Source organism: Ursus americanus, chromosome 11 (genome assembly GCF_024610735.1).
Source record: "Ursus americanus isolate L20-20 chromosome 11, mUrsAme1.1.p, whole genome shotgun sequence".
NCBI lineage: Eukaryota > Metazoa > Chordata > Mammalia > Carnivora > Ursidae > Ursus > Ursus americanus.
This window is the reverse complement of record NC_142137.1, coordinates 74,562,100-74,588,916: the sequence shown is the minus strand read 5'-3', so window position 1 is coordinate 74,588,916 and position 26,817 is coordinate 74,562,100. Positions and strand designations below refer to the sequence as shown.

Below are 26,817 nucleotides of genomic sequence, written 5' to 3'. Positions count from 1 at the left end.
ACCCGGGCATCCATCGGCACAGTGGGATGTGGTCTGAGAAGCCTGGGCGTGAGGGACCAGGTCCCCAGACTGAGCCTGCAGTGCGGACTCCTGTGGCAGGGCAGCAGGAGGGACTCCTGCTAACACCCACAACGACCATGACGGTGATGAGAGTTCCAACACGTTTTCTACTTAAAAAGTGATCTTAGCTCACAAGGCACGGCAGTCGCCGGCGGTCACCTGTCCTCGTGCAGCTTTCCCGAGCTCCTCCTCTCGTCCCATGTCCTCAGTCTGCACCTGGGTACTGGGCATTTTGTAGCCTACTTGCTCTGCTTGAGCCTAGCGCTCTAGCCTGTGGAAATATTTTGGGATACTCTTTGCCATTCAATGTGTTTGCTATAAATCCCTTTCAAATTCATATCCTCAAATACAATAATATGCTTTTCCATCTCCATCAAGTCAGTAAGAATTAGGATCCAGAGAGTCTGGACAGAGCCCAGAGGACGTCCCTACACGGCCCCTTTCCTGGCTGTCATCCGGGCGGGAGTCCCTGGCTCGGCAGGCCTGTCTCTCCCTCACCACTTCCACAGAGTCCAAAAACTGGGGGGGGGGGGGGGGCTGGCCTGTGAGGGATGGCTCACAGCTCTCATACTGACGTTCTGTTCGTTAATATTTCATGTCACACTTTTGCAAATGCCTGGCTGAAGACCAGATACCCCACATCTCTCCCCTTTCTTGATGTAATACCTGGAAAGGACACGAGAACACTGTCGTTCCCATACACTTCCGCTGGTTCCAGGGAGCGACGTGTTCTCCAAGTGCTCAGAAAGCATCCTTCAGCGATCCCTGATTCTTACCCGGGACTCACAGCCAGTTGAGTCAATCAGTCATGAGGCAGAGCTGCTTTTACTTGGTAAACACTGGGTAAGTGAAGCACCCAACTGATTTACAGACTGTAGGGCTGTCGTGTCCCTGGGCCTCCCTGATGCCGGGACCTGTGGTCAGCTGGCATGTCTTCCGGAGCACAGAACGCAGCCGGAGCGCCAAGCCTTGTCCCACCTGGACCTGATTCTTGCCCGAGGGCCCGCCTGGCCCTTTCAGGCGCCCGGGGAGAGTGCTGGCACGGCGGCTCCTCGCTCACCTCTCACCTGGTCTTTGCAGCAGGGCGACACGGCTGTCAAGACCAAGTAGGAACATGCACCAAGGTGCTTACAGAGTACCTGGTCGGCAGGAAGCGCGCCGTGGATGTGCTCTGCTGTCCTGGCCTAGAGCCCGAGCCACACGGGGTGACAGCCTCGCGGACAGTGAGAGCCACTCCTACTAACCCATGGGGGAGCCCTGGCCCGGGAGTTCCCAGGAGCATAGGCTCAGTGGGACTGAACTGCCGGGGCTCCTGCACGCCAGCAAACCTCACCGAAGCCAAGTTCATCCAACAAACCATCAACCCCGGCCTCGTCCTGTACAGGAATGGAACCCGGGGTCTTCACACCTCCTGGGCCTCAGACTCCACACTGCTTAAGAGAGGAAAGCGAGCCATCCTAGGCATCCTGCTGATGGCGGCGGAAGAAAGCTGGGGTCAGGGCTGGCCAGGAAGGCTGAGCTCTAAGGATCCCCGCTCACCATTCAGGGCGTGCGCGCCCTCCGCAGACCCCTGCGCAAACGTGTGCCCCTCCCTGGCCCCCCGCCCTCGAGCTCAGCTGAGTGTCTGACCGCCCACCTGGAGGCCCCAGGGGCTGGTCCGGTCCCATCCGGATCCCATCCCACCCCTTGACCCATCAGCCCAGCCCCCTCCGTGCCTGCGGGCCACGCCTCCCACATGGGCCACACCTCCCCACTGGCCACACCTCCCTGAGGGCCACACCTCCCTCTGCCGTCCACCGCCCCACCCCCACCCCTACCTTTCATTGAAGTCCCTCTTCCAGGTCCCCTTTCCTGCCACCCTTCTCTGGGAACCGTGAATGACTGCTCACCACCAAACGATTGTGAAGCACCTTCCTCTTCTGCTTCTCCAGCTCATACCGCGTGTTTACTTCCTGCAAGGACCGCTCAAGGTGACCCGCCTTTGACTGCCAAGCTGCGGGGACAATTTTACCCCAAGTGCCAGTGAGGTTTTCAGGAGAGGATCTTCAAACCTCTCCCCGTGACCTGCTCCACTTGCAGGAGACTTTGGCGTCCTGAGGGAAAGCCGGGCTCTTCTCCCCTTCCCCCGGTTTTCTGTAAATCACCCCCCTTTTTCAGGGCCGAGGCACATCATTGCCCATTAGGTAACAGTACTGTCCCCGTTCCTGGAGCACGTGACATGGAGGACGGCACGTGAGCACACACGTGCGTGCCTGTCCCTGGCCTGAGACCCAGCAGGAGGGCCCCACCCAACCAGTTCGCCTTCATTCCTATGGTGCTACCAGGGAGAGGACTTACAGCCCTGGGGCCAAAGCATCTTGCTCCCTGGGCTGTAGGTCTGGTAGGTGACAAGAACATCCCCGTCTCCACCCAGTAGTGACCAAGCCCAAGAAAGAGCTGAATGGACAGAATGCGATGTCACACCGCATTTCAGGAACATCTGACACAGGAGGCTCAGCGGGGACACAGCCCCCATGCAGGGAAGGCAGCAACGTCAAGAGAGCCTCTTGCCGTCCCAAGAGGAGAGGGGACTCCCTGAGGGGCGTGGCCACCAGGACTGTGGCCCCAGCCCTGCCTCGGGGTCTGCCCGTGTCCACGCCCAGGAGCAGCACAAAGTCACAGCAGATGCCAACTCCCCTCCCTGGGGGTCCTCTGTTTCCGCCCAATAGGCTGAGCTGCCACTGGGTTAGGGCCACGGCTTACCCAGCAGAGCCTGGTGGCAGAGCTGTGCCCTCTGGACAGCCGCCACCACTTCGGAAAGACCGTCCTGCAGGTGCTCCCGGCAAGCTCTGAAAACCTCCAGGGCAGAGGCCCGCAGTGCCTCTATATCTTGCTGCAGTGTCTGGACCATAAGAACACACACAACCGAGAGGATGCTATTGACCACATTGCACCGTAGGGAGCCATCACCTAAGTGTCTATAAGATAAGAACACAGCCACACGATAACACAACCATGCACACAATTTCCCACGAACTAAATCTATTTAGAGCTGAAGTTCTTACACGTTAGATGGAGGACAGCTTTCTGTCCGCTGTGGACTTCCTCGCGAGGCTGACCCAGCCCCAGCCCCCATGCCACCCTCTGCACACAGGAACACAGCTCTGGTCTCTTGTCGTGACCACCCTTGGGGCCACACTGTCCTGAGCACATAACGAGAGCCATGCTGGCCCCTGTGCGCGTGTGACCCGTGTCCAGGTACACCTGCGAGAGCATTTAGAGAACTCTGGGGACAATGGAGCTGATAAGCGGTATCCCCCACGTCAGGGGCTCTTCCCTTCTGAGGCCGTGCGACAGACACTGTTTGGCACCAGGACAAAAGGCCCAGAAGGAAGGAGCTGACGTCCTGCAGTTTGGCATCTAGCAAGCAAATCACGAAATCCCAGCCAATCTAAGATACGTGTCCTTGGTTTCTTAAGTCTTTCTCTTCTGTAAAATGGAGACTGTTTCCAGATGTTTGGGAAACATTCCGATAAAATGTCCATATGGAATTAAATTATAGTATCTTTAGTACACGGAATGCAGATAAAGTTACCCACTTTTGTCAGAGATGGAGCCCCTTCCACTGAGCTGCAAGACGACAAAGGATTCATCCTACATAAATCTATTCTGCAAGCTTTCCCGCAGTTCAGTTCGTGGGGAGGAAAAACAAGCCTCTCTGGGCAGACTAATCATGTTTACAGATGGCGTTTTTGTTGTTGTGATAACGATCTTTTTTTCCCTTCTAGCTTCTACCCTGGTCACATTGTTTGTAACGAAAGGTGAACAATGCTCCTAATCACAGGATGGTATAAAAATACTGCAGCACCGTGTCACCCTGGAGAGCTGCCAGGTGCGTTAGGGCCATGGCCACGTTTCCGACTGTTCTTCCCAGCCGCCCTAGCAGTTCCACCAGGAGCGGCTCCCCTGGGACCGCGGTGGCGTGTGTCCTGGTTAACCTGACCTGCATTAAGCCGTTTTCTACCATTTGACACTGGAGTCAGGAAGAGGAGCATAGCGGGAGCAGGGCGGTGCCACACAGCCCGGCCCACGGCCACACAGAGCTTCTCCTTCCCACGTGGACTCAGGACCCAGGCCTCCTATTCAGCAGGTAGCCGCAAGGAAGGCAGAGCATCACAGGCACAGGAATGCTGCCCCCGTCTAGTAAAGAAGGCCACGTGGGTAAACCGTGCTGGAAAATCCACGACTGGTAACCGAGGAGCGCGGCTTCCTTACGTCAAGCTCCTTTTAATCTCTCAAGAGTACATCTCTCCTGACGGGCATAACATCCACGGTTTCACCAGAAAGCAAGCGCTGTGAGTTACGGGACACGAATCCGCTGCGTAAACAGAGCGTCCAGCTTATGGGGAACCGCTCCTACCTGAACTCCGCGGCGGAGCTGGGGTGCGGCCGGGGCTGCGCTTCTCCATAGGGGGTCCCGCTCGTGGCACCGGGAGCAGAGTCCTGCGGCCGTGCTGCCCCCCGTTCCGGTCATTCCTCGGTACTGTTGTGCACAAGAGAATAAAGGACGATTCAAAGTCTGAACACCTTGGGGCAGGTGCACTTTCTCTGAGGGGAGAATATTCACCCCTTGTCCACTGAGCCCCACTTGCGTGCAGGAAACCGCTGCCCGGCCCACACCACTCGCGCTGCACAGGGCCCGTGCAGGTGGGGCGGCCCTGGGACGGGGGTGCAGGTGGGGCGGCACGGGGAGGGGTGCGGAGGTAGGGCCGTGTGGACGCGGGGTGCAGGGCGGCTGAGCCTGAAGACATCCGCGTGCAACAGGGGTTTAAGGGTCCAGGTTGTCTGGTCGACGCAACAATGGAGAGAACAGTGAGGGGAACGGGGGTGAGGGGGAGGCCGCAGGCCTCGTCAATAATAGGGTCAGTGCCTGGGTGTTTTCTTCAGGGCAATGCCAAGACGGCGGGGATTTTCACGACACATACTTGTTTAGGAAGATGGGTCTGGGAGCTCGGCGGAGTAGGGTGGAGTGAAGGGGGCTGTCACGGGGGACAGAGTACATGAGTCAGGACACATTCAGGGACAACCTGGGAACGTCTGGGAGGGGACATGCTGGGACAAGACAAGGGCCACTGCAGCTCCCGGTCCCTGGGCCGCGTGGCCAGCTGGGGAGGGGCCATAACTCAGGTCCCGAGGAAAAGGTGATGCATTTGGGGTTTTGCTCTTTGTTTTGGTTTGTTCTCCACAGTGAGTGTCGAAGCTTCCCCACGGTGTCCTTGCAGCTCGTAAGTACTGCAGAAGGTCTCCCCTCAGACACGCAGCTGTGCCGTCCCACACGGTGAGAACAATGACATCGTTGCCTCTGCGACGCGGTAAGATCGATTTACCATGTGTTCTAGCAGGAAGTGCACAGCCCCAGAGCCGCGGGGCGTGTGTGCCCACTTCCCTAGTGGAACTGGCTTTGCTTTGGGGAGAGCACAGAGGAGGGTGCAGGCCTCCCAGGGCAGTGGGGTCTGCGTGGGACACACGGTCACCGACGCAGGCCCCTGCCGTGAGGACGAGGCCCAATGGATGCGGGGCTCCCCCCTGAGCGTCTGCACCTGACTGGGGATGGCAGAGAGTGGAACAGGAGCTGCTGCGGGAGGCCGGTGTGGGGACAGCCCAGGGCGTGGGATGAAGCCCCCTGAGGACCTGCGCCGCCCGCTCCAGAAACGGAGGCCAGCCGCTGAGCATCGGGCGTCGGGGCCCCACCTAGCTGGGGATCTTTCTCTGATGCCAAATATGATTTTCTGGGTGTTTGAACGTCCCTCACTACGATTCTTTCTGCAGCAGGTAACAGGCAAGGCTGCCGTGAGCTGGGCAGAGGCTGGCCCCCTTTGCGTCGGGCGGGAAGCCTGCCCGTAGATCCACGGCTCTGCACGCTGCGGCCCACCACACTCCCTCCGTGCCGACGGCTGCGGACAGTCCACATCTCACGGGGATGAGCTCGCAAGGAGCACGACCCGGGGACTCAAGGCTCTGCTCTTGGCTGACCGTCACACAGGCCTGGGCGCTCCTCTGGTGACAGAAAGGAAATAAAGTACTCCAGACGGCAGTTTCACCTGATCAGGCTCATCGGCGTCAGGAGGTGCATCAGGAGCTTTGACTGAATCCCACTCAATACCGTAAAAGCAGGAAAGCACCATGGTGGTCAGTAAATGAATTCTGGGGGCAGATGGGACAGAGTGTTCTGTTAACTCGAGTAGCATTGCACTCCCTTGCATTTATGCTCCAGAGTGGGAGACGTCCGGCAGGTGCCAGAAAGAGGTGTGCTCGTGCCTCTCTGGACGGACCCGTCTGACGGTCAGGGGTCCGCGCCGGCCCAACGCAGCTGAGTCCGCATCCTCCACCCCCGAGGCCGAGGCTTCCTGCCAGTTCACATGTGATTGAAACCAACGTTTTCCCTAGACTCCAAACCCTGAGGACGGCTGTTTTCTTTCAGTCAAAGCTTTTGGCTGTAATGCTCCTGAAACCACATCAAGCAAATTCTTCCTGCGCCAGGAGCAGGGTGGACGTCTGAGCTCCACGTGCAACAGTGAATGGGACACGGAGGTGGCAGCTGGCTAGGGCCACTGATGAGGCTGGAGAATCTGTTACGCCACAGGGAAGCCCAGGAGAACCGCCCATCCGTGGGATTATGACGACCACAGACCACCTCTCGAGCGGCCCGCACAGCACGTGCCGGGAGCCGTGTGGGCACAGACTCGTACAGACCAGCACTCGGGGCACCATAGGGCTCACTGCCTCCACCCCTCGGGTGACCGAAGACAAAACTGAAGCAAAATGAAGGCCCTAAAATCACAAGGCTCAGATTCTCTCCAGAAACAAAATAATGTACATGTAAATATGCAGAGCTGTATCCTAAAGTCCCCGGTATCGCCTGTAGGTCCAGCAGGAATTCAGAGGGGAGCGACCGAGTCCTGTGCACTGGACGTGGGGCTGCCTGGCCTCCAGGGCTGGGCTGGTCTCGGAGAAACGGGCAGAAAGCTGCAGGCGTCCAGGGGGAGTGGGCAGCCACAGAGGCTCTGGGAAGGCGGTCGGACTCATTTTGGGGGAGACACTGAAAAAAGGAACAGTGTCCACGGGTGGGAGGAGCTGTCCCAGAGCCGGGACCAGCCACTTTCTGCACAGAGAGGACGGAGTCCAGCAGACAGCGGCCCTGGCAGAGCCCCGCGTGCCCGGCTCACGACCCAGATGCACCCCACCCGTCTCCACCCAGGCACACGGGCGGAGCAGGGGGCGTGGGCCACAAGAATGAAGATGTTCTCTTTTATAATCATCAAAAATGACTAAGAGGGCCTTACCATACAAATGCCAAAAATTTACAGGCTTTGTAGAACTGACGCGGTACACCTAACAATCTTAAATGTGAAAAATATGTTCTTAATTTCATGTCATTGATGTCTGGAAACACCGCAGGTGCTCTGTGGCAACCCTCACCAGCAGAAGGTCGCAGACTCCGCAATTCCACCTGCTCTGCGCCTCTGACCCTGCGGCAGGGGGAAGGGCCCCAGCGCCCGGGCTGGAAGTCTGCTGTGGGCTTCCTGCAGCCAAGAAGGTCAGCAGCGCGGCTCCCAGGCACCTGCCGCATCCGCCGCCGGCCGGCCGCTTCTTCCCCGTCCATGCTCTTCCGAAGCTCAGGTGCAACACAGGGGATGTGCTTTCCAGGGCTTGGGCCGGAAGCGCCACCAAAACAAACAAATTGATACTTAATTTAGGAAGCAGTACGAATCGTGCTAACTTCATCTACGATTTAGTGCAACGAATTTGGTTCAGCGAAACTTGGCAGGGTTATTCGAGGAGCGTCAAGAGTTTGAAGACGTGGTTCTGCCGTGAGGAGGTATCTGCAGGGGTCGTAACTTAAAGATGAGGAACTCAGATGCGCTCTTTCCAAACTTGCCTTCATAACAAACCACCACCACCTGGGAGACTTAGGACAACACAAGTGCATCCGCTCGCGGTCCTGGAGGCCAGCGTCCGGAATCCAGGTGCGGCCGGCCATGCGGGCAGAGGCTCCGTGGCTCTCTCCGGCTCCCGTGGCCACCGAGGCGTCCTGGCCGTGGCCGCGTCAGTGCACCTGTGGATGCCCCCTGCTCCATCTTCACGTGGCCTTCTCCTCCCACATGGACTGCTGCGGCACACAGGGCCCACCTGCATCTTCAGGTGGCAGCAGCGGCTGGCCGTGTGAGACCGGAATGGACAGGCTCCCACCTGGCGCTCTCCGCCGTGCTCCCACCCTTCCAGCGTGGAGCTCAGACCCTTGAGGTAGACAGATCTGGTTCGAATCATGCAAGCATCTGTGCCAAGATGTCAGAATTGGTCTGGGAGCAGGGGATGAACTCCAGCAGCACGAGGGTCTTCGGGGTGCAGGTGAAGGGGGTGTCATGATGGCTGCACAACCACGAGTGCACTGAACACCCACTTGTACGTTTCAGCTGGGGGGAGTCATGTCCATTAAGTTCGACCTCAGTGAAGCGCAGGGACCTCACTAATTCATTACTCCCTAGATACTCGTGAGCACGGGGATTAAAGCTCGTGCAGCACAGGAGTCCAACGCAGTGGATGGGAGAGAGGGAAGAAGACCTGGGACGGGCAGGGGGAAGAAGTCCTCCCAGGCAGGACTCGGTCCAGCTTCACCTGCTGGATGCGTGGGGGCACTACCTGGGCCAGTCTCAGGTGAAGGACAGCATTTTCGGTTTCCAGTTCAACTATCCGCTCTTCTTTGACCTACAACCAAGACCAAAAAGGGAAATTATCACCATAACTGATCTTCATCAGTAAGCACGCCACCCTCAGAAGGAAGCCAGCACCCACGTCCATGAAGAGCTGCGGGAGGAGACCAGCTGGAGTGGGAACTGCTTCTGATGCAGACAGGTGCCCCCGTGCTCCACGTCTACGACCCCTACTCCAAGGGTGGGCCCCCAACTGCAGCATCTGGGGGCTTGCTGGACAAGCAGAGTCCTGCATTATGGTATATAAGTTATGCCCCAATCAAGCTGCTCAAAAAGCCCCAAATCTGCCATAGTCTGCATTTTAGCGAGAGCTCCAGGTGACCTATATGCAAATTAAAATCTGGAACACCAGATCAGCACTTCTTTCCCTGCATAACTCACATTCAAATGCTGTCTGTTAGAAATCTGTCATGTGCCAGGCACTTGTCTGGGGGTTGTGGACACAGACGTGAACCAATCAGGTGCAGGTTCCCATACTCATGGGGAGACGTGGAAAAGCCAGTGTATGGGATAAGTGAGCTGGGGGAACAGCGGGGGCACCACAGTTAAAACAGTGATGTGGGTTCAGAGACAGGGCCGCTGTGCGAGGGGGAGGAGCGCTGGCAGGGCCAGCGAGAAAACCAGAGCAAAGGGAAAAGCACGTGCAAAGGCCCTGAGGCAGGAATGAGTTTGCTGAATTGAGGAGCACAGAGAAGGTGAGACTCTGGGGAGGAGGCTGAGGTCTGGGAGGAGGAACGACAGGGAAAAAGGCAATGTTGTCTGCAGGATTTTAAGCAGAGGAGTTTAAATATGAGCTATTTACAGTAAATGCTGAGCAAGCCAGCCGCTGGGGGCCTTGGTGGACAGGAAAGCATGCGTTTCTGGGAAGGTGGCTCAGGGGCCGTCCTTTCTACAGGGAATCCCTCCCAAGCCCACTGATGATGCACAGCTCTTGGAGAACTGTGATCATTTCGGGACAATCTCTTTGTGACTGGTTATAAAACCAGAAACCTGGCTGTCATGTGGACTTTGTTACCATGTTCAGTCCATTTCACCTCTTAAAAAAAAACCTTGACTATTTCCACAGAAGCCCACTTTTGGCATCCACCAAGACGCCGCCCCTGACTGCAGCGTTATGGGGCTGTATTTCACGTCCATGCAACTCAGCCCCCGCGTACACAATCGGCGGCTTGGGTGTACTCACAGCTTTGCCACCGTCACCAAAATCAGTCTGAGAATATTTTCGTTACCCCAAAAGGAAGCCCCTTAGCCATCACCCCGACCACCCCCAACCCAGCCCTAGGAGACCACTAACGTACTGTCTCTAAAGATTTGCCACTTCCGGACAGTTTGCATCAGTGGAATCATAGGACACGTAGCCCCCTGCGAGCGGCTTCCTTCACTGGCCACCTCGTTCTCAGGGCTGAACCGTGCCGTGGCATCCTACCCAATTATATTCGACTGTACCACTGCACCACATGTATTTACCCATTCATCAGCTGAAGGACACTCGGGCAGTTTCCAGTTTTTAGTTATTCTGGGAAGTATGGCTGGGACATTCCTGAACGAGTTTTGGTGGGACACACGTTTCCCTTTCGCCTGCATGTGTTCCTAGGATGGGAGCCACGTGTGCTACCTCTGGTTAGCGTCTGAGGAGCCGCACACTCCCACCTGCAGTGCGTGACAATTCCAAGCTGTCCGCACCCTTGCCAAAACTTACCCTCCGTCTCTCTACGCACCGCTGTCGAGTGGGTAGCAAGGGTTGTGTCGCTGCGATTTGAGCCCTGACGGCTAATGCTGACCGTCATTTCCAATGTGCAGGTCTGCGATCTGCGCTTAAATTTCTTCCAAAGCATTTAATGATCTTTGATGATATTCTAAGTGGAATTGTTGTTTTTAATTTCATTTTTGTGTTTTTCATTGTTATGAAGTAGAAATACAATAGATTTTGGACCTGTATCTTATATTCTTCAACCTTGCTGAAAGCACTTACTAGGGCCAATCGTGTTTTTTGGTGGACTCCTTGGGATTTTCCACATATGAGATCATGTCATCTGCAAACGAAAATTGTCTCCTTTCTGATAGGTCCTTTTTCCTTCTGTCTTCTTGCCTACAACGCAGACAAGCACGTCCGGGAAGGTAGTGAATGGACGTGGTGAGAGTGGATCTGTTCATCTCGTTCCTTTCACCGTAAGTGTGTCAGCTGGGGGGTTTCATGGACGTCCCTTTATCAGCTTGAGGAGTCGCCATCTGTTCCTAGTTGGTCGAGTGTTTTCATCATGAAGGGGAGTTAAATTTTGTCAAAAGCATTTTTCTGGATCTATCAAAACGATCATGGGATTTGTCCTTTCTTCTATTGATGCAGTCTATCACATTAACTGACTTTGGAATGCTAGACCGTTGGGGGTCTAGCTCCCACTTGGGCATGGTTATAATCCTTTTTATATACCACTGGATTCAGTTTGCCAGTGTTTTTTGAAGATTTTTACATCTATATTCATAAGAGATACTGCTCTGGAGTTTTCTTGTGAGGTTTTCATGTGGTTTTGGCATCAGGGCAATACTGGTCTCATGGAATGGGAAGTGTTCCCTCCTTTCTATTTTTCGGAAGAGTTTGTGAAGGATGGGTATTAATTCCTTTCTAAATGTTCGGTAGAATTCACCAGGGAAGCTGTCTGGGCTTGGGCTCTCCTTTGTGAGATTTCTGATTCCTCATGTAACCTCAGTGCATTACAGTTGTGTTCACATCTCCTACCTCTTCCTGAGTCGGTTTTGCTGATCTGTGTCTCTGCAGGAATCTGAGCATCTCATCCAGGTTGACTTGTCAGCGGTGCTGTTCACAGCACGTCCGAGGCTCCCTTTTTATTTCTGTGAAGCTGGTAGTAATGCTCTCTCTTCTCTTCTTGATTTTATTAATTTTATTGAGTCAAACGAAGCGTCTGCCAGTTTGGTTCATCTTTTCACAGAGCCCTCTTCTGCTTCATTTTCTGTAGAGTTTTTCCAGGCTCTGTTGCACTTGTTTCTGCTCTAGTCTCTGTCGTGCTTTTGTTCTGCTGCCTTTCAGTCTGGCTTCACTGCTTCCTCCAGTGCCTTGAGGTGGAAGTTCAGGCTGTTGTTGTGGGAGCTGCCTTCTTGTTTAGAGTAGGTGTTACGTCTACGAATGCTCCTTCAGGGGCTGCTCTAGCTGCATCCCATGGACTTGGCTATGTGGCGTCTTCACTTTCACTCCTGTCAAAATAGTCCCTGACCTCCTTTGTGATTTCTTCTTTCATCCACTGGGTATTTAAGACTGTCTTATTTAATTTTCACCTATTTGTGAATTTCCCAAATTCATTTTTGTTATTAATTTCTAACTCCCCTCTATTGTTACTGGAGAATATACTTGATATGCTCTTTATCCTTTTCCATGTGTTCAGGCTTCTCTGTGGCTGGCAGGTTGTCTAACCCGGAGAGCCCGCCGTGCGCACGTGAGAAGACTGCATCCTCCTGCTGTGTGGGCAGGCTGGTCTGTGCATATCCACCTGGTCAGGTTGGTTCATTAGTGTCGTTCAAGTTGTCCATTTCCCTGCTGGTCCTCTGTCCAGTCTGTCTGTCCATTACTGAGAAGGGAGGGTGGATGTCTGCAGCTATTATTTTTGAGTTGTCTTTTTCTCTCTTGGATGCTGCCAATTTTGGGCCATGTTGTTAGGTGCACAGATAATTTTCCTATCTTCCTGATGTAATGATACTTTTATCATGAACAAACGTCCCTCTTTATCTGTAGTTAACATTGTTTTCATCTGAAAGTCTATTTTGTCTGATATTAGTACAGTCACTCAGTCTGCTTGTAGCTGATGGTGGCACGATGTGTCTTTCCCCACCCTTTTGCTTACAACCTATTTGTATCTCTGAATCTAAAACATGTCCCATGTAGACAGACAGTGTGTAGTTAGATGTGACTTCTTACCCAGTCTGACAGTACCTGCCTTTTGATTGACAGTTTGTCCATTCACATTGAATGTCACTGACGTGGCTTTATGCCCAACATTTCACTTTTGTATTCTATGTGCCTCCTGTCTTGTTGGTTCCTCATTTACTACCTTCTTTTGCATTAAGTATTTTCTGGGGTGAAATCTTAATTTCTTTGATGAACTATTCTACTAGTTTCTGAATAATTTTCTCAGTGGTTGCTTGAGGGCTCACCTGTACTTTGAACCTGGAATAGTCTACTTCACATTTACAGTCAGATTCCAGTGAGATACAGAAATGCTCCTGTTGTAGCTGTATTCTCCTTTTCCATCTGTTGTGTTAGTACTGTTACACACCACGTCGATGTATGTTACAGATGCAACAGTCCAGTGTGATCATGGCTACTTTACAAAATTTCATGTTCATTAAAGAAGCTGAGGGAGAAGGGACAGCACATATATATTTATTGTTTGCTCTGCTGGCCTTCACCATTCTGACCTCTCTTTCACTTGGTCCTGTGCATTCAAGCTACCATCTGGTGTCACTGCCTTACTCCAACAAAACTTTGCCTCCATCCACCTCCTTTGTGCCACTTTTGTCAAATATATTACAATCTATATGTTATAGTTACAACCACACAATTATACATATATTGTTTTACACAATTGCTTTGTAAGTCAGTGAAGGAAACAAAGAAGAAAAATACACCTTTCCTCTGTGTTTTATAATTACATGACTGTCTTTACCGGCATTCTTTGTGGATGTGTGTTTCCGTGGGTGGCACCTGCTTCCAGCCTGAGGGACTTCCTTTAGCCTCTCTTATAAGGCAGCCCTGCTAGCAGCAAATTTTCTCCGATTTTGTTTATTTGGGAATGCTTTTATTTTGCCTTCATTTTTATAAGACAGTTTTGCTGGATGTAAGATTTTTGGTTGACAGCATTTTCGGCACTTTGAACGTGTCACCCACTGCCCTGACTGCCACTGACGCTGATGAGGGTGTGCTGACAGTCCCCGTGCACTGACATGACAAGTCATTCTTCTCTCCCTGCTTTTCTCTTTAGTTTTTGAAGATGCAGGTGAATGTGGATCTCTTTGTATTTATCCTAATTGGAGTTCATTAAACTTATGTGTACCAAATTTCAACAAATTTGGGATGTTTGAGCAATTATTTCTTTGAATATTTTTCCTGCTTTCTTACTCTTCTCTCCTGGTGTTCCCATGATGTAAATGCTGGTGTGCTTACAGGTTTTACACCTTTTCCAGAGGTTCTATTCATTTTTCTTCTATTTTCTCTCTGTTTTTAGGATTGCATAATTTCTACCAATCTAATAGTTTGCTGATCCCTTTTTTGTTTATTCAAATCTATTCTTGAGTCCTCTAGAGAATGTCCTCATTTCAGTTACTTTCAACTCTAAGATTTTAATTAAAAAATAATTTTTTATTGATATTTTCTATCTGATGAGAAATTATCATATTTTCCTTCACTTCCATAATGCAGTTTCCTTTAGTTCTTTGAACATATTGCATGCTCATGTTCTTCTTGTCTGTTTCCCTGCTGTGGATACGTCTCACTTTCCTGTTTCTTTCACGTCTTGTAATTTTTTGTTGAAAACTGGACATTTTAGGAAATGTAGAAACTTTAGTGATGCCTTCCCCCACCCGCAGTTTTGTTGTTGTCACATTCATGGTTTACATTTATTTTGACTATTTATTCCTTTATTCAAGGGTATACTCCAAGAGAGCAGGGAACAGAACAATTAGCTGTGTGGTTGCTTAACCACTGTATTCCCAAATTTAGCACAGAAAACAGTAAACATCCAATAAGTAACAGGAGGGCCCTAGGCGGATGACACAGGTGCCTCAGGTGAGGGGCAGTGAGGCCTCAGGTGTGGGTGGGGGTGGGGTGAGGTTGAGGGGGACTATAGACAAGGACCTCACACCCTACAAGCTGAAGGTGGAAGATGACGGGGGCCTCTGCCCTACGCGTCGTCGGATGCCATCACCCCAACTCTCCCACACTGGCCACGCCCCCAAAGCTCAGAGGTGGGAGGGGGCGGTCAGCCCAGGCCGGTGGGGCTGCAGGTGTGGCCGCAGCTGCGCTCACGTGCACTTGCTCACCTGTACCTGGCGCTGCAGCTGCCTGACCCGCTGCTCCGAGAAGCATCTCCAGCGCCCGCCCTGCGCGGGCATTGCCAGGCCCAGCTCTCAGCCGACAGAATCTGCGTGGGCGGGCGTTTGCGCCCCCGTGGTTTCCACGGCGACGGGGTCAGGGGATGGACCCGGGAGGAGGGAGGCCTGGGGAGGGGAAGGTGGGGTGGAGGAGGGGAAGGGCTCCATTTGAAGACTATTTCCTAAATATTGTGGGTGTTCCGAATCCCATATAAATGACAAGCCTCTTTGGGTGGTACAAAGTACTAACTCCTGTCCTGTCCTTTTCACGTCTGCCAAGTGACCATTGCTTCCTTCCCCATAGAACGTTGATCTGTGGAGAGAGGGTCATCTGTGTAGTCCACAAACAAACAAGGTTTGGCGCGCAGGAACTCAGTTCACCATCTGCTGACTCACTGAACGGATCCGCAGGAACAGGCAGGGCAAAGGCGCCGCGTCGCTGCGAAGAAGCCGCGTCCTGCTCCCACGGCGCGCCCCGCAGAAGACACTGCCTGAAACAGAACACACACAGACAGGCCGCGGAGTTGGGGTTGGCGGGGCGGCCGCCCAGGCGCGAGCCCTCCTTCTGCACTGCTGAGGGCTGGCAAGGCGGGGGGTGCGCCTGCTGGCCCTGCCCGGGGAGCTCCTGCACACATGTGATGTGCACACACGATGCACCACGTGTGACGAGTGCGCGCTGTGCACACATGACACAGCGCTCCCACTCTGGGGCCTCGGCACTGGAGACGGGCAGGCCGTACTGGCTGGAGTGGCAGGGTGCTGTGGCCCGCTCTCCCACTGTGCCCCTCCCACCACTGCACCTGCCCCAGGCGCTTCGCTTCTCGAGACAGACGCTGGTGCCACTTGCACTCGCCTTCATCTGAACCGGCGCCTTCGACACGGTGGGTCGGGGCTGCGGGCAGCAGCCTAGCCTCCCCGAAGCTGGTCCCAACTATGTGCGGTGTGGAAAATACACGCTGGGTTTTAAAGGCTTCCCAAGAGAAAGAATGCAGAGTACCTCATGCGCAGGTTTTCGTGCTGACTCCGTATTGACCAGGGTTTTCGGACATCCGGGCTAAGAAGAATACGCTGAAATTTACTTCTCCTGTTTGCCTTTTCTCCTCCCACGCAGCTACTACAGAACAGAATGTCCTAAGTGATTAGGGAGAATGTGGACAGCAGTGCCAAGGGATGAAGCAGTGGCTGGTCAGCAGCTGACCTAGGTGCTGCCTCTCGATCCGTGAGGCCCTTGCGCCTACCACCCCTTCCCGTGCTGTCTCCCCAGGTGACCAGACCCCCTGCAGGCAGCTGCGTGAAGGCTGTGAGTTTCCTTGAGTGGAAGGCCCTCCTCCCTGGAGCCCTGGGCTGCCGCTGCCCGTGCCGAGGGCTCCTGCCCTGGCCCTGGGCTCCTGACGTCTGCAGGCGGCAGCCTCTCTGCCCAGGGGTCTCCTCTGCCTGCGACAGCCCTTCCTCTCAGCAGGGAAGCCATTTCCGCGAAGGGCCGACATCCAGGAGTTAGATGGAGTCCTCCTGGGAAGCCCTGAGTGTCCTGTGCACCTGCTGTGTAGGGTGATGAACTGTGCTTACGTCAACAGTGGAATTCTGCCTTCCTGCACCTGCTGTGGGACACTTGGAACCAGCGTCCCTGGGGACTGACACGGCGCAGACACAAGTTCTACCTGTGAAATAAACTGTGAGAGGAATGGACTTTCAGGTCCCACTGTGGACCCGCATGAGCATCTTTTGGGGCGCCATGACTTTGAATAAACTGGATGAATAGTCGGGCACTGAAACCTGTCACTCGGCATCTCCTTTGCCGTGAGAGTCAGTCCCTGCTGCAGGTGACATGGACACAGAGACCATGCTGTGGCTGTTTCCCTGAAGGTATGACTGAAGTCTTCAACATCAGCTTCCCACGCGGGGTGCAGGTGTGGCACAGGCGGTAAAGGGTGGCCTCTTGATTTCCGCTGGGGTCCTGATCTCCTGTCAGGCCCCCCGTGCTGGGGGTGGAGCTAAGATTCTCTCTCTGGCCCCCTGCCCCCAAAAGAAATCAGTTTCCCAGGGAACAAAGCAGCAGAAATCATTTTCCAACAGCACATGCTAGAACACCCTGCAGTGGCTGTTTTTATGACGTACACGACAGAAAGCCTCGGTAGCTTAGACTCATTACTTCCATGAGGAGCAACAGAACTATGGTCCTTGAGACAACCTGAGTCAGTCTCTAAGTTTCTGTCCTCCCAAACTTTAAAGCATCTTTTTGGGCATTAAAATACACTACCAGAGAATATTCTCATTCCAGTATGTAAACAGCTGGTCCTACCCAAACACCTCCCTGAGCTTCTGCAGCCCTAAGACATTCCCTCCTGCAGGAAAGCTGTCCTTGAAATCCTTCAGCCAGCACAGCTGCTCCAGGACCACAAAGGAAGGTGGACGAGGCTCAGGGAGCACAGAAGGCAGCACCCGGGAGAGGCAGGGCCGAGGCCCCTCCTGGTGTAACCAGAGCGCCTGGCCCCGACACACTGCCCCGCTCCCTTCTTGCGCCACCTGGGTACTGTCGGGACTCCACCGCCTCCCACGAGCCGCCTCGGGCAGATCCTCACCACTGAGGCATTGCCAAGATATCTGGCCCACACAATTTACTATGTGCAGGGTGTGCTTAAGAATCCAAGAGGCAATGAAGGGACCGTGTAAGTCTGTGTAACCACCGGGTCTGCTGATGTGCCCAGGTCGTGGAAGCAGGGGTGGGGAGCTGAGCACAGGACACCACGGTCAGAGTGGCCCGTGGCCTCTGTCAAATAGTCTGCATGATCAGGACAAACCAGAAAGAGCGCCTGACACAGATGCGACCCTCAGGGGACCTTTCGTGAATGACCACACAGATAGAAGGGGACGGGAGGCAAAGGTGCAGCTCACAGATGTAATTTTGTCCGCACGACAATAATAGGAAACACACTTAAATACATACAAAGTTTATTAAAAATAGATTGCAAATGAAGTACAGTAGAGATGGGAAAATACAGCAGTTGTGATGCCCCCACAGTGACGCAGTTACGAAAAGCACGTGTTCACATTTGACCCCATCACCCACGGGTGGCCCAGCCCACCTACTTACAGGCCTGACAACCACACATACAAATACCCCTGTACGTCAATATTTACATGTATTTGCATGTACTTACGTGTATTTGCTGTTTTTTTTCTATATATTAACAGAATAGTAATTCATCTGCATCTTTTTCATGAAAGAAAGTGTGGATTTAGTCCCTGTAAGGCGGCCAGTGTTCTCGAGCTATCTGGGAGGGGCCTGCTTTTCCTGGAACCTCCAGAGCAAACACCCACATCCTTCATAAACACTTAGAACCATGTGACTCTCTCAAACAAGGGGAATGGTGAGAGCACACTTCCAAATAAGAACCCTGATAGACGTAAAAATATTTACACTCGCATTTCAACGATTTATCATACAGCTCTCATTAAAGTGATTTCTAAGGCTAAAAAGCCTCTCCCTCTTCTATTGAAAGTGTGCATATTTTTCTAACATATATATTTGTAAGAGAACAATCCGGTACAGAAGAATCATCGAGATCCCACAGCAGGGCTCTGTCAAATAGAAAGTTTGTTCATAATCACAAAGTAATTTAGCACTTTCACAGCACACAGTATAAAAGGAAGTGAGATCCGTCTCCCCGTATCAGCCACACGTTCACAGCTGAAGAAACAACAGTGATCAACAATGACTCAAAAATGAAAATTAAATAACTCTATTCAATGTAAAAAGAAATGGCTTGAACTGCCGTACGAGTCTTTCTTGCATTTTAAGTCACAGACACCACAGGTCACTGAGCCTTCCCTCCCAGACAGCACGCGGCTGTAACTCGTCCCTCCTCCAATGTAGAATCTGACAACAGCTGCGCCCAAGCGTCAGTACCAACCTCCACCCCCCCCGGACACTTCTGTTTCTCCCCACATCAGCATGGCCCAGCTAAGCATACCCTCTTTTGTAGATTCCCTTGAATAGTTGAAATATTTAGTGAACTCCCTAGCTTTTAATTGCCATCTTCAAAATCACCAATGATTTATTAGTCTAACAATAATCTGACATTTATAAAAATAAAATATCCTAAGCTCAAATTCTCAAAATTTTCTTCTTGGAGAATTTTTTTTTTTAAATCGCCTATTTAGAATGTACCAGGAGGGCTGTCCCTGGATGGAAGGAAGGAGAGGAGGCAGGGTCCCGATGGGCACCACCTCCCTTTTGGGCTGCATGGGTCTGAGCTGCCTCGGGACCGCCGCATGCGGGCGCCCTCGGGTGTTCTCTCTCCTGGAAGGGGACACCTCACCCTCAGGGGACGCGGTCTGCAGCTGCTACTCAGTAGTGCAAACAAGGTCTGGGCAGTTCGAGCCATTCCCCGCACGGTCGCTACAGCGCCATCTGCGACACAGAACGCACACGGCGTCTCTGCAACACGCGGGGAGAGGGGAAGACGTGTCCCCGCTGTGCTCTCCTGCCCTGCATTCTCCCCTCCCACTCAGACTCTAAAAAAAGAAACAAAAAACTTATCTTTGTGTGTCAGATAATTAAGAAATTAGACAGTGTTTACATCGTATAAATGATCATCTCTTGCTGAAAGAAAAGAGCTTCTTGGAGCGGGACCATCCCTGGATCCCCGCCGTCTCAGAAACGGCGCTTCTGTGACTCGGACATGCCGCATGTGGCCTCTTCCCCGAGCCCGTCCTCCAGAGCCGCGCCAACAGGACCCTGGGGTGCACACGGCACCTCGTCCTCATCTCATTTTGTGTTCAGTTCGTTTTCCAGTTCTGTTAATTTACGAGAGGCTTTTACTTTGTTGGACACATCTTGACCTTGTGAAAACAGGCGCTGGCGCTCTCTGAACGTCAAGTTCTCAGGGGCTCCCGGACTCCCAGGTAAATCTGCATCGTGGCTGCAGCAGAGGAAACGCAAGACGTCACTGGTCACCGTGGAAATAACCTGTCTCAGTTATTTCCAATCACAGTGAGGTGACTTTACATAATGGGCAATTAAGTACAATTTTCCATGAGGGAGACTCACTCCTTGTTAGGTTTGCCATAATCCTTCCCATAAATACAATCACTGGGGCTGTTGTTAGACACATAAGAAAAAGGGCAGAATGTTCTCCTGACTAAACTATTAACTTTCTGCAGCCACGTCTAAGTCTCAAAACTCCGGTCACTTCAATTTTAGCAGGCTGGGGATTCTTAATAGGTGTGTTTAACTAAAGAGGTACAGCTTAAAAACATGTAATTTTAATGAGCCCGCACGTACGTGAGAGGCATCTATCAGTATACCTACCTTAACAAGTTAGTGTAAAATACTCAAGATTTTCTCGTGAGCTCAACATCAGTGTTCCCAGAACTATCTGGACTACAGTCTAGGTGAGGGTGCTCGGTGCAGACACGAGGCCCATTTACTGTTCGTGCATCATCAGGGTTGGCCTTAGGCCGTCTAGCAGGATGTCTGGATGCTGCTCTAGAATCTTCCATCCTTGCCGGCGGAAGCAGACATCAGCATGCCCAGCTCCTTCTGGAGTTCTGACCAGTAAGCCTGACACCTACATCACTGTCTGAAATGCAACTCTATTAGCAACGCAAGATAAAAGAGCCTCTAGGCTCACACACTTGTGTACGATGAGAAACGTCTGAGATGATAATGAAGTCTCTAAAATTTCACTCCAGCCTCCTTACAGAACCAGCACAGCCGTAAATACCTTTTAGACAGTCTCTCTCTCGGATCCCGATAAGCATCATGGGCACCAACAGCTGTCCCAGCCGATCCCATGTAAGAGTTTGGTCCTTTTCCATAAAAGAAAAAGTCAAAGTTAAAGTGCCTGCACAATGTCTAAAACTTGAGTCACGATCAAGATGCAGTGCCCACGGAGGAGTACTGAAAATCTATGAGGAGACCCGTGGATCTGAAGCTCATGTCTCTCAGTGGCCTGAGTAACCCAATCAGCAGGCCGCGTTCCGAGCCAGCTGTGCCGTCAGGACAGGGGCGGGTGCAGCCCAGGCCTTAGGGAGCGGCAGCCAAAGGTTCAAGTCAGTTAAGATGCATAATTACCATGAATTCACAAGAAAAATCCACAAAAGACTGACTTAAATGGGGAGACTGTCAGATACTCCTGACATGGAAGGTTGGTTTCCTTACAAAATAAGTGAGAGCAAATGTAACGCAAACAGTAAGCACTGATCACATGCCTCAAGTTTCTCTTTTCAGGACAGCTACTGAATTTTTCTGCTATGTAAATGGCTATAATTACTAAAAACTTTTTAAACTAATGGAGTTACAGAAAAACCCCTACTGTTTGATATAAATGCTGTAAATACAAACTCACTCGAAACCAGACCCAACGCACATAGAGGAGGAGTGCATGACCTGGGGGATACCCAGCCTGAGTCCCGGCTCGGCTCCCGGGGTGACCGACAGCACCCAGCCTGGGAACAGCACCGCCCTCTCTATCCACTCCAAAGGGGTGTTAAACATCAAAAGAGATGACGCAGATAAAAAATTTAAAATGTATCCAAATATAACATAATATTACCACTAATGATATGTTATTAAAGTCATAGTGCATTACGTCAATACTAATGTATTCTGTTAATTATAACATCAGCAAGAAAAAAAATTTCATGCTTGAAGAACCTTTTGCTTATGACGATACAAGCTGGAGCGATAAATGCTCAAAATAGTCAGCGAACGCTGACTGGGTGTTGGGTTAGACAGGCCACAAAATTACTACAATATTTCAACAGTAAATTTTCCTTTTTAGACAGCAGCACGAAAATGAATTCTTGCTTCTTTCCCGTAGGCAGGGACGTGCTGTGCAATGTAGCTGGTGGGCTGAGACGGAGCACAAGGCTAGCTGGGGCTCCTCGGGGCACTGCATCTTTCCCATTCCTTAGTGAGGGTCCCTGTGATCGCCACGTGGGAAGTCATCCTCCACAAAGACTCAAAAGATGGAACAGACCCGTATCTCCAATGTGGGGTAACCCAGAGTGGCCTCCACCTCAATTATCGGCAGAGTGGATTTTTTTTCAATTTTAATTCTAAATTTTCATTGTTTTAGAAAATGCTGTATCTTTTGAGCTTTGTTGTAAGAATGATACTTGCTTCTTCCACTGGGAAAAATCAATTCCTCAAAATTTTCAAAGCTAATTCAGAATATTGAGCACTTTCCATGGGCTACATATGAATTAATACTGCACATTTCAAGTAATTTTCAAAGAGCTCCAGTTAAAGAAATTTTTTTTAAATATGCTGCTGTGCTAGAATGAGACACTGTTTATCCCAGTTTGTACCCCGATCCCCTTCCCCAGGCACCCCAGTGGAAGAAACCAGTCCACCTGCTAAAGCATGTGGAGCGCTCACAACAGAAAAACAAGCTGAACCCAGGGGTGAGGCCATGTGAGTGGGATGGCGAGGAGAAGGTCAGAAACGCTCTGCATTTGGCGCAGACAGCTTTGTACTTTACGAAGGAAGTCTTCAAAGAGGCACGAGCCATCAAATGCAGGCTATAACCTGCTCCTACGTGGTCTTTTTGGTGTGAAATAAAATCAGGGTTAGTAGTATGAGTGAAAGCTGAGGTGGTCAGAAATGAAAACCTAGCCCAACATCGCGCTAGCAAACCTCATCTGTGTCCTGGCACAACACCTCAAGTTTTCAGCTTGTAACGTGATGCAAGGAGACTAAAGGCATCTCGCTTCAAAAATTACTACTGTTCCAGAAAAATCTTTCTAGATATGGACAACAGAAATTTTATGAAAAGATTTAATTTTGGCTTCTGACTCAGTCTCAATATTATATGCTGAGCCTTCAGAGTGGGTCAAAGCTCTGACGCCGGTGGGAAGAGACCCTGATGAACGCATTTCTTCTGGAAGAGCCAAGGTCACGCATGTTTTCGATCATTCAGCTTCTTTTAGAATTGTGAGTCCCGGGCATTGCGCCAGGAGCATTTTAGAAGACCCTTGTGCTCACGAAGACCACTAAATCTGACAGTGTTTATTGGCAGCATTCTAATTTTAAGAAAGTAAGAGGAACTTGGAATTTGGATATTTTAACATCCCTTCCAGTGCCATCTTCGACACTGGTCAGGGTGGATGCGCCTGTGGGCAGGACCACCGTCATGCTGGGCTGTCACATCAGAGACCACATTAACTCAAGGCAAACGCGTGCCTGTCAAGGTCTGGGTACTAGGACTGCAACATGCGGGGAATGTCAAGTAACGGGAAGGAATGAAACCAGTGAGAGGGAAAAGGAGTAATTTCACAACGACTGGGTTCTATGTCCCTGGCGTGAGGCAGCTCACATTAAAGCAGGACCACCAACAGCACAGCACCAACCACTCCACCCAAACTACCACGGAAAGTATGGGTCATCTGGTAAACCACTGCCACGTAAGCCAGAACGGAAAGTTCTACTCATGTTAAAGAACAAAACTTAGCATGTGACCCTAACAACGCTAGGAAGACTATCTTACTCTTATCTTTAGACACCAAGATGTGTGAAAAATGCACTTGTTCAACCAAATGTAAGAGTTATTTGAAGAGGCAGAGAATGGAGGCCAAGACCAACAGTACTTCAAGTGGCTGGGGAGTAACGGAGGGCTTGCCGCTGCCAGTGGGTCCAAGGGACAGAACCCTACGGGTGGAAAGCAACTGGGGAGCTGGGGTAGTTGCCAAAAGGACTCTTAGCACAGAAAGGACAATTGGAGGTAGGGGGAGATCGCGCTGAGACTAGTGATCAGGCGAAATCAATTCCCGAGCGAGTGCTGATCGAGGGGCCCACACAGCAGCGGGGTGCAGAGCCCTGATTCCAACCAGGAAGATAAAGAGGGCTTGGTTTGCGGTCCCACGTTTTACCTCTACCTTTCGAGTGGCTGGGCTGGCAGAAGCCTGGTTCTTTTGGAGGGGGCAGGGGCTGGCCTGCTTTGTGAGCAGTACTGTTGGCACGGGCCGAGGGGGGCTGGAATGCGTTGGAGAGAAAGATGCCATCGGAGGCTGGGCGCGGCGGGCAGGGGGGCTGCTGCGGCTTAAGGGCGGCGGGAAGAAGAAGGTGCCCGAGGGACTTCCTCGTGCAAGAGTGCTTATCCTGACCTGCCAGGCCGCAGTGCTCCTCCGCCTCCTCCTCCTCGTGGTACGCAACGAGCCTGGCGGTGTACACGGAGTCTGGGGAGAGGGCCTGCGCCTGGAGGGAGGAGGCGGTCCGCTGAGGCGGGGGAGGAGGAGCGGCAGCCGGAGGGGACGGGGACGGGAGCTCGTAGCCCCGCGGAAGCGGAGGTCTGCACAGACCCGGCTCCTCCGGCTCCAGCAACCTGCGCTCGGCCTCCGCGTGCTGTCTGCGCCTCTCAGCTTCCAGGCGGCTGTAATACCCTTCTTCTTGTCGCCTCTGCAGGCGGAACAGACAAAAGTGCAAAGGTCAGAGTCAGGAGGGGGCCTTCGGGGGGCATGAAAGGGCACATTTACCCTCCGTCCCCCGACTCCACACACTCATCATGAATCCAGGGGGACGGCAAAGTTTCAACATCTACGACAGACACGGGCAGATCCACCTGGAAACAGTCCGGAGGCTCCCGGACACGTTCACCCCACCGTGGGATTATCTGCCTTAAAACTGCTCCAAAGCATGAACGAGCGGACTCTAGGGACTTCCAGGCTCCAGCTTCTGGTTACTACACCACTGTCCCTGTTCAATTATTCCTCCAGACCCTTCATCCTCTGCTGCTTCTCTGTCTCTCTCTCCTTCTGTTCTTGTAGGGTATGAACTTACCTGTGACTGCTCAGTTTACAGACAAAACGAAACCCCACATAGGCTCTAACTGGCTTTCTACAGGGTACTTGCAAGAACGGCAAGCTCACACGCGTGCTCTGTCATCGAACCCCAGCAGTTCAGAGAACAGCCCCTCCTCAACCAGAAGGACGATTAAGTCACCTGGTTTATTTCCAGTTATCCAGACGGAAGTTAACAGAAACCATCAACTGTAAAGAAACATGACTCATTTTCCCAAAGCAACAATCTAACAAATGTGGTGTCCACAGTTCTTAATTGATGGTTCAAATCTTGTTCAAATCTTAACAAACTCCCTGACAGACAGAAAATTAGAGAGCCAAGCATTAAGAGCAACAGCAACACGATATTCGAATATATTTTGACACATACTGTACATTTTCTTCTGACATACATCTGCACAGACTACAGTTGACAGAGTTGAAATTATTTTCACATTAAAAAAGGTAACAGCACGGTTCTGTTAAAGATTGACAAAAGTTCTAGAACACATGGAAAAAGTGAGTGTAAGAAAGGGGATACAAGAGCAGACAGAAGGACGGGCCTCAGCCTGGGTGCATGTGGTGCTGCTGAACCGAGTGAATTCTCAACCCGTTTGACCAAAAGAAAACTCATTTTGGGGCCCTTGCTGGCGTGAGGATCCAAGTTTTGAGTCCCCCTTTCACCACGTATGCTCGTTTCCTCCCTGCTCCTTCTGGAGCACACACGCACTGGACGACAGGGCTCAGTGCTTCCCCTTCTGAGGGAGGAAACCGCAAGGACCGATGCCAGCCCCAGTCATGGCCCTACACCCAACTTCTCACTCGATCTTGTCACTCTGTGTTGAGACATCCTGAAGGAAAGACATTTTGTACCTTATTTTCTACACAAAATAAGTGTTTGCTTGGGGTGGTGAATCCAATCCAGAATGACCTCTGTGGCCTTTACATCAAGTTGTCAGGAACCTTAGTGTGACATGGAGAACATTTTAGGAGGAAACCAGAATACCCTTTAGTTACACGGAGAGCAGATACACTTACATAACCCAGTCGGTATTCTACCACAAATGAATGACACATTTCCTGTAACAAAGCAAGCCCATCAATTGTGGACATTCTGTATAAAAAATAGGTTATTCAGCTTCTTTGTACAGTGAGCACTCAATTCTAGAAGCAGTTCCTAAGACACAAGCATATCTGACATCATCGTGAGTTGTGAGCACACACACTGGAAAAACCAGTAGCCCCAGAGCGTCCCCACAGGAGGCGCGCTGCTCCCGCGCACGGCGGCGGGTCTGTGCAGGCCGGGCCGCCTGGGGAAGGCGGAGGCTGCACACAGCCAAGGAACAGCAAGACAACACACAACCCAACGGAGAACCCGAGTGGCTCGCCCGTTTCAGAAACTGATTTTGATTCTGACTTATCACGATACAAGGTAAAGAGTCGAGGGAGACCTAACCCTGGAAGCTCAGACTCCTTGAGAAAACTGCAAATCTACTGGGACACGGCTTTTGAAGATAATAATATGATGACAGGCTCTAAGGGAGACTGAAGGTCTAGAAGACACAGAAGTCGCTATGTCCACAGAGGTACGTGTGCTAGCATTATTTACTAAAAGAGTCACATCGCTTCTGTCAATCTTGCTTTTCACTCGTTAGAGATCCGCATAGATTCTATCGCTACAAAAAGCTTCCTTAAAGTTCTGTTTTTGGGGCAGGAGGAGGGTGCTCTATGAATACAGTTCACTGGACTATCAAAGAAGGGGTGATGAATAAAAACTCAACTTCTCGCCATCGGCAGCTGGGGCGCTCCCGGCCTCTGCCTTCACAGACGGGAAGCAGCAGAGGGGATGCGCTTCTCCCGGCCCACGTCCAGGACAGGCGAGCCCTGCGGGAGGGCCCAGGCCGGCACTCACAGCAGGAGGCTGCAGGGCACAGGCCCCATTTCTCAGAATAAGTCAAATCAGTTGTCATTTTAAAATACAACTCAAAAGATCATTTTCGTTAAAAAAAAATCCGCACATGGAAACCAAGCAGTGACTCAGGATACTTATCAGATTACATCCTAGTTGAGTTCTCCGTGAACCGTGTTTTCCATAAGCCATCTGCTCTCTTCCCATCAACCAGCAGTGAGT

General features: G+C 51.7%; 2 protein-coding genes across 31 annotated transcripts in view; both read right to left on the bottom strand.

Annotated features, from left to right (window-relative positions):
• The window catches only part of KIF25 (kinesin family member 25), a 50,039-nt gene extending 32,278 nt beyond the window's left edge, over positions 1–17,761 (bottom strand). Inside the window, exons 1-5 of one of the 3 annotated variants that reach the window (XM_087865687.1) lie at positions 14,856–17,761; positions 8,740–8,805; positions 4,455–4,582; positions 2,803–2,948; positions 1,950–2,053 (exon numbers count right to left, since the gene is read on the bottom strand). In XM_087865687.1, coding sequence (XP_087721813.1) covers positions 1,950–2,053; positions 2,803–2,948; positions 4,455–4,582; positions 8,740–8,805; positions 14,856–14,927 — 516 coding nt within the window. In that variant the 5' untranslated portion in view covers positions 14,928–17,761. Of the gene's footprint in view, positions 1–1,949; positions 2,054–2,802; positions 3,018–3,104; positions 3,495–4,454; positions 4,583–8,739; positions 8,806–14,855 lie in introns of those variants that run through there. The other 2 variants (XM_087865686.1, XM_045770626.2) reach the window with 2 other exon arrangements.
• Positions 17,762–17,838: 77 nt separating this feature from the next.
• AFDN (afadin, adherens junction formation factor) overlaps positions 17,839–26,817 on the bottom strand; it is a 144,567-nt gene continuing 135,588 nt past the window's right edge. For 13 of the 28 annotated variants that reach the window (XM_087865657.1, XM_087865656.1, XM_087865655.1 and 10 more), the window contains 3 exons: positions 23,781–24,306; positions 20,633–20,717; positions 17,839–19,828 (listed from right to left, as the gene is read on the bottom strand). In XM_087865657.1, coding sequence (XP_087721783.1) covers positions 19,675–19,828; positions 20,633–20,717; positions 23,781–24,306 — 765 coding nt within the window. In that variant the 3' untranslated portion in view covers positions 17,839–19,674. The remainder of the gene's footprint in view (positions 19,829–20,632; positions 20,718–23,780; positions 24,307–26,817) is intronic. The other 15 variants (XM_087865669.1, XM_087865674.1, XM_087865670.1 and 12 more) reach the window with 2 other exon arrangements.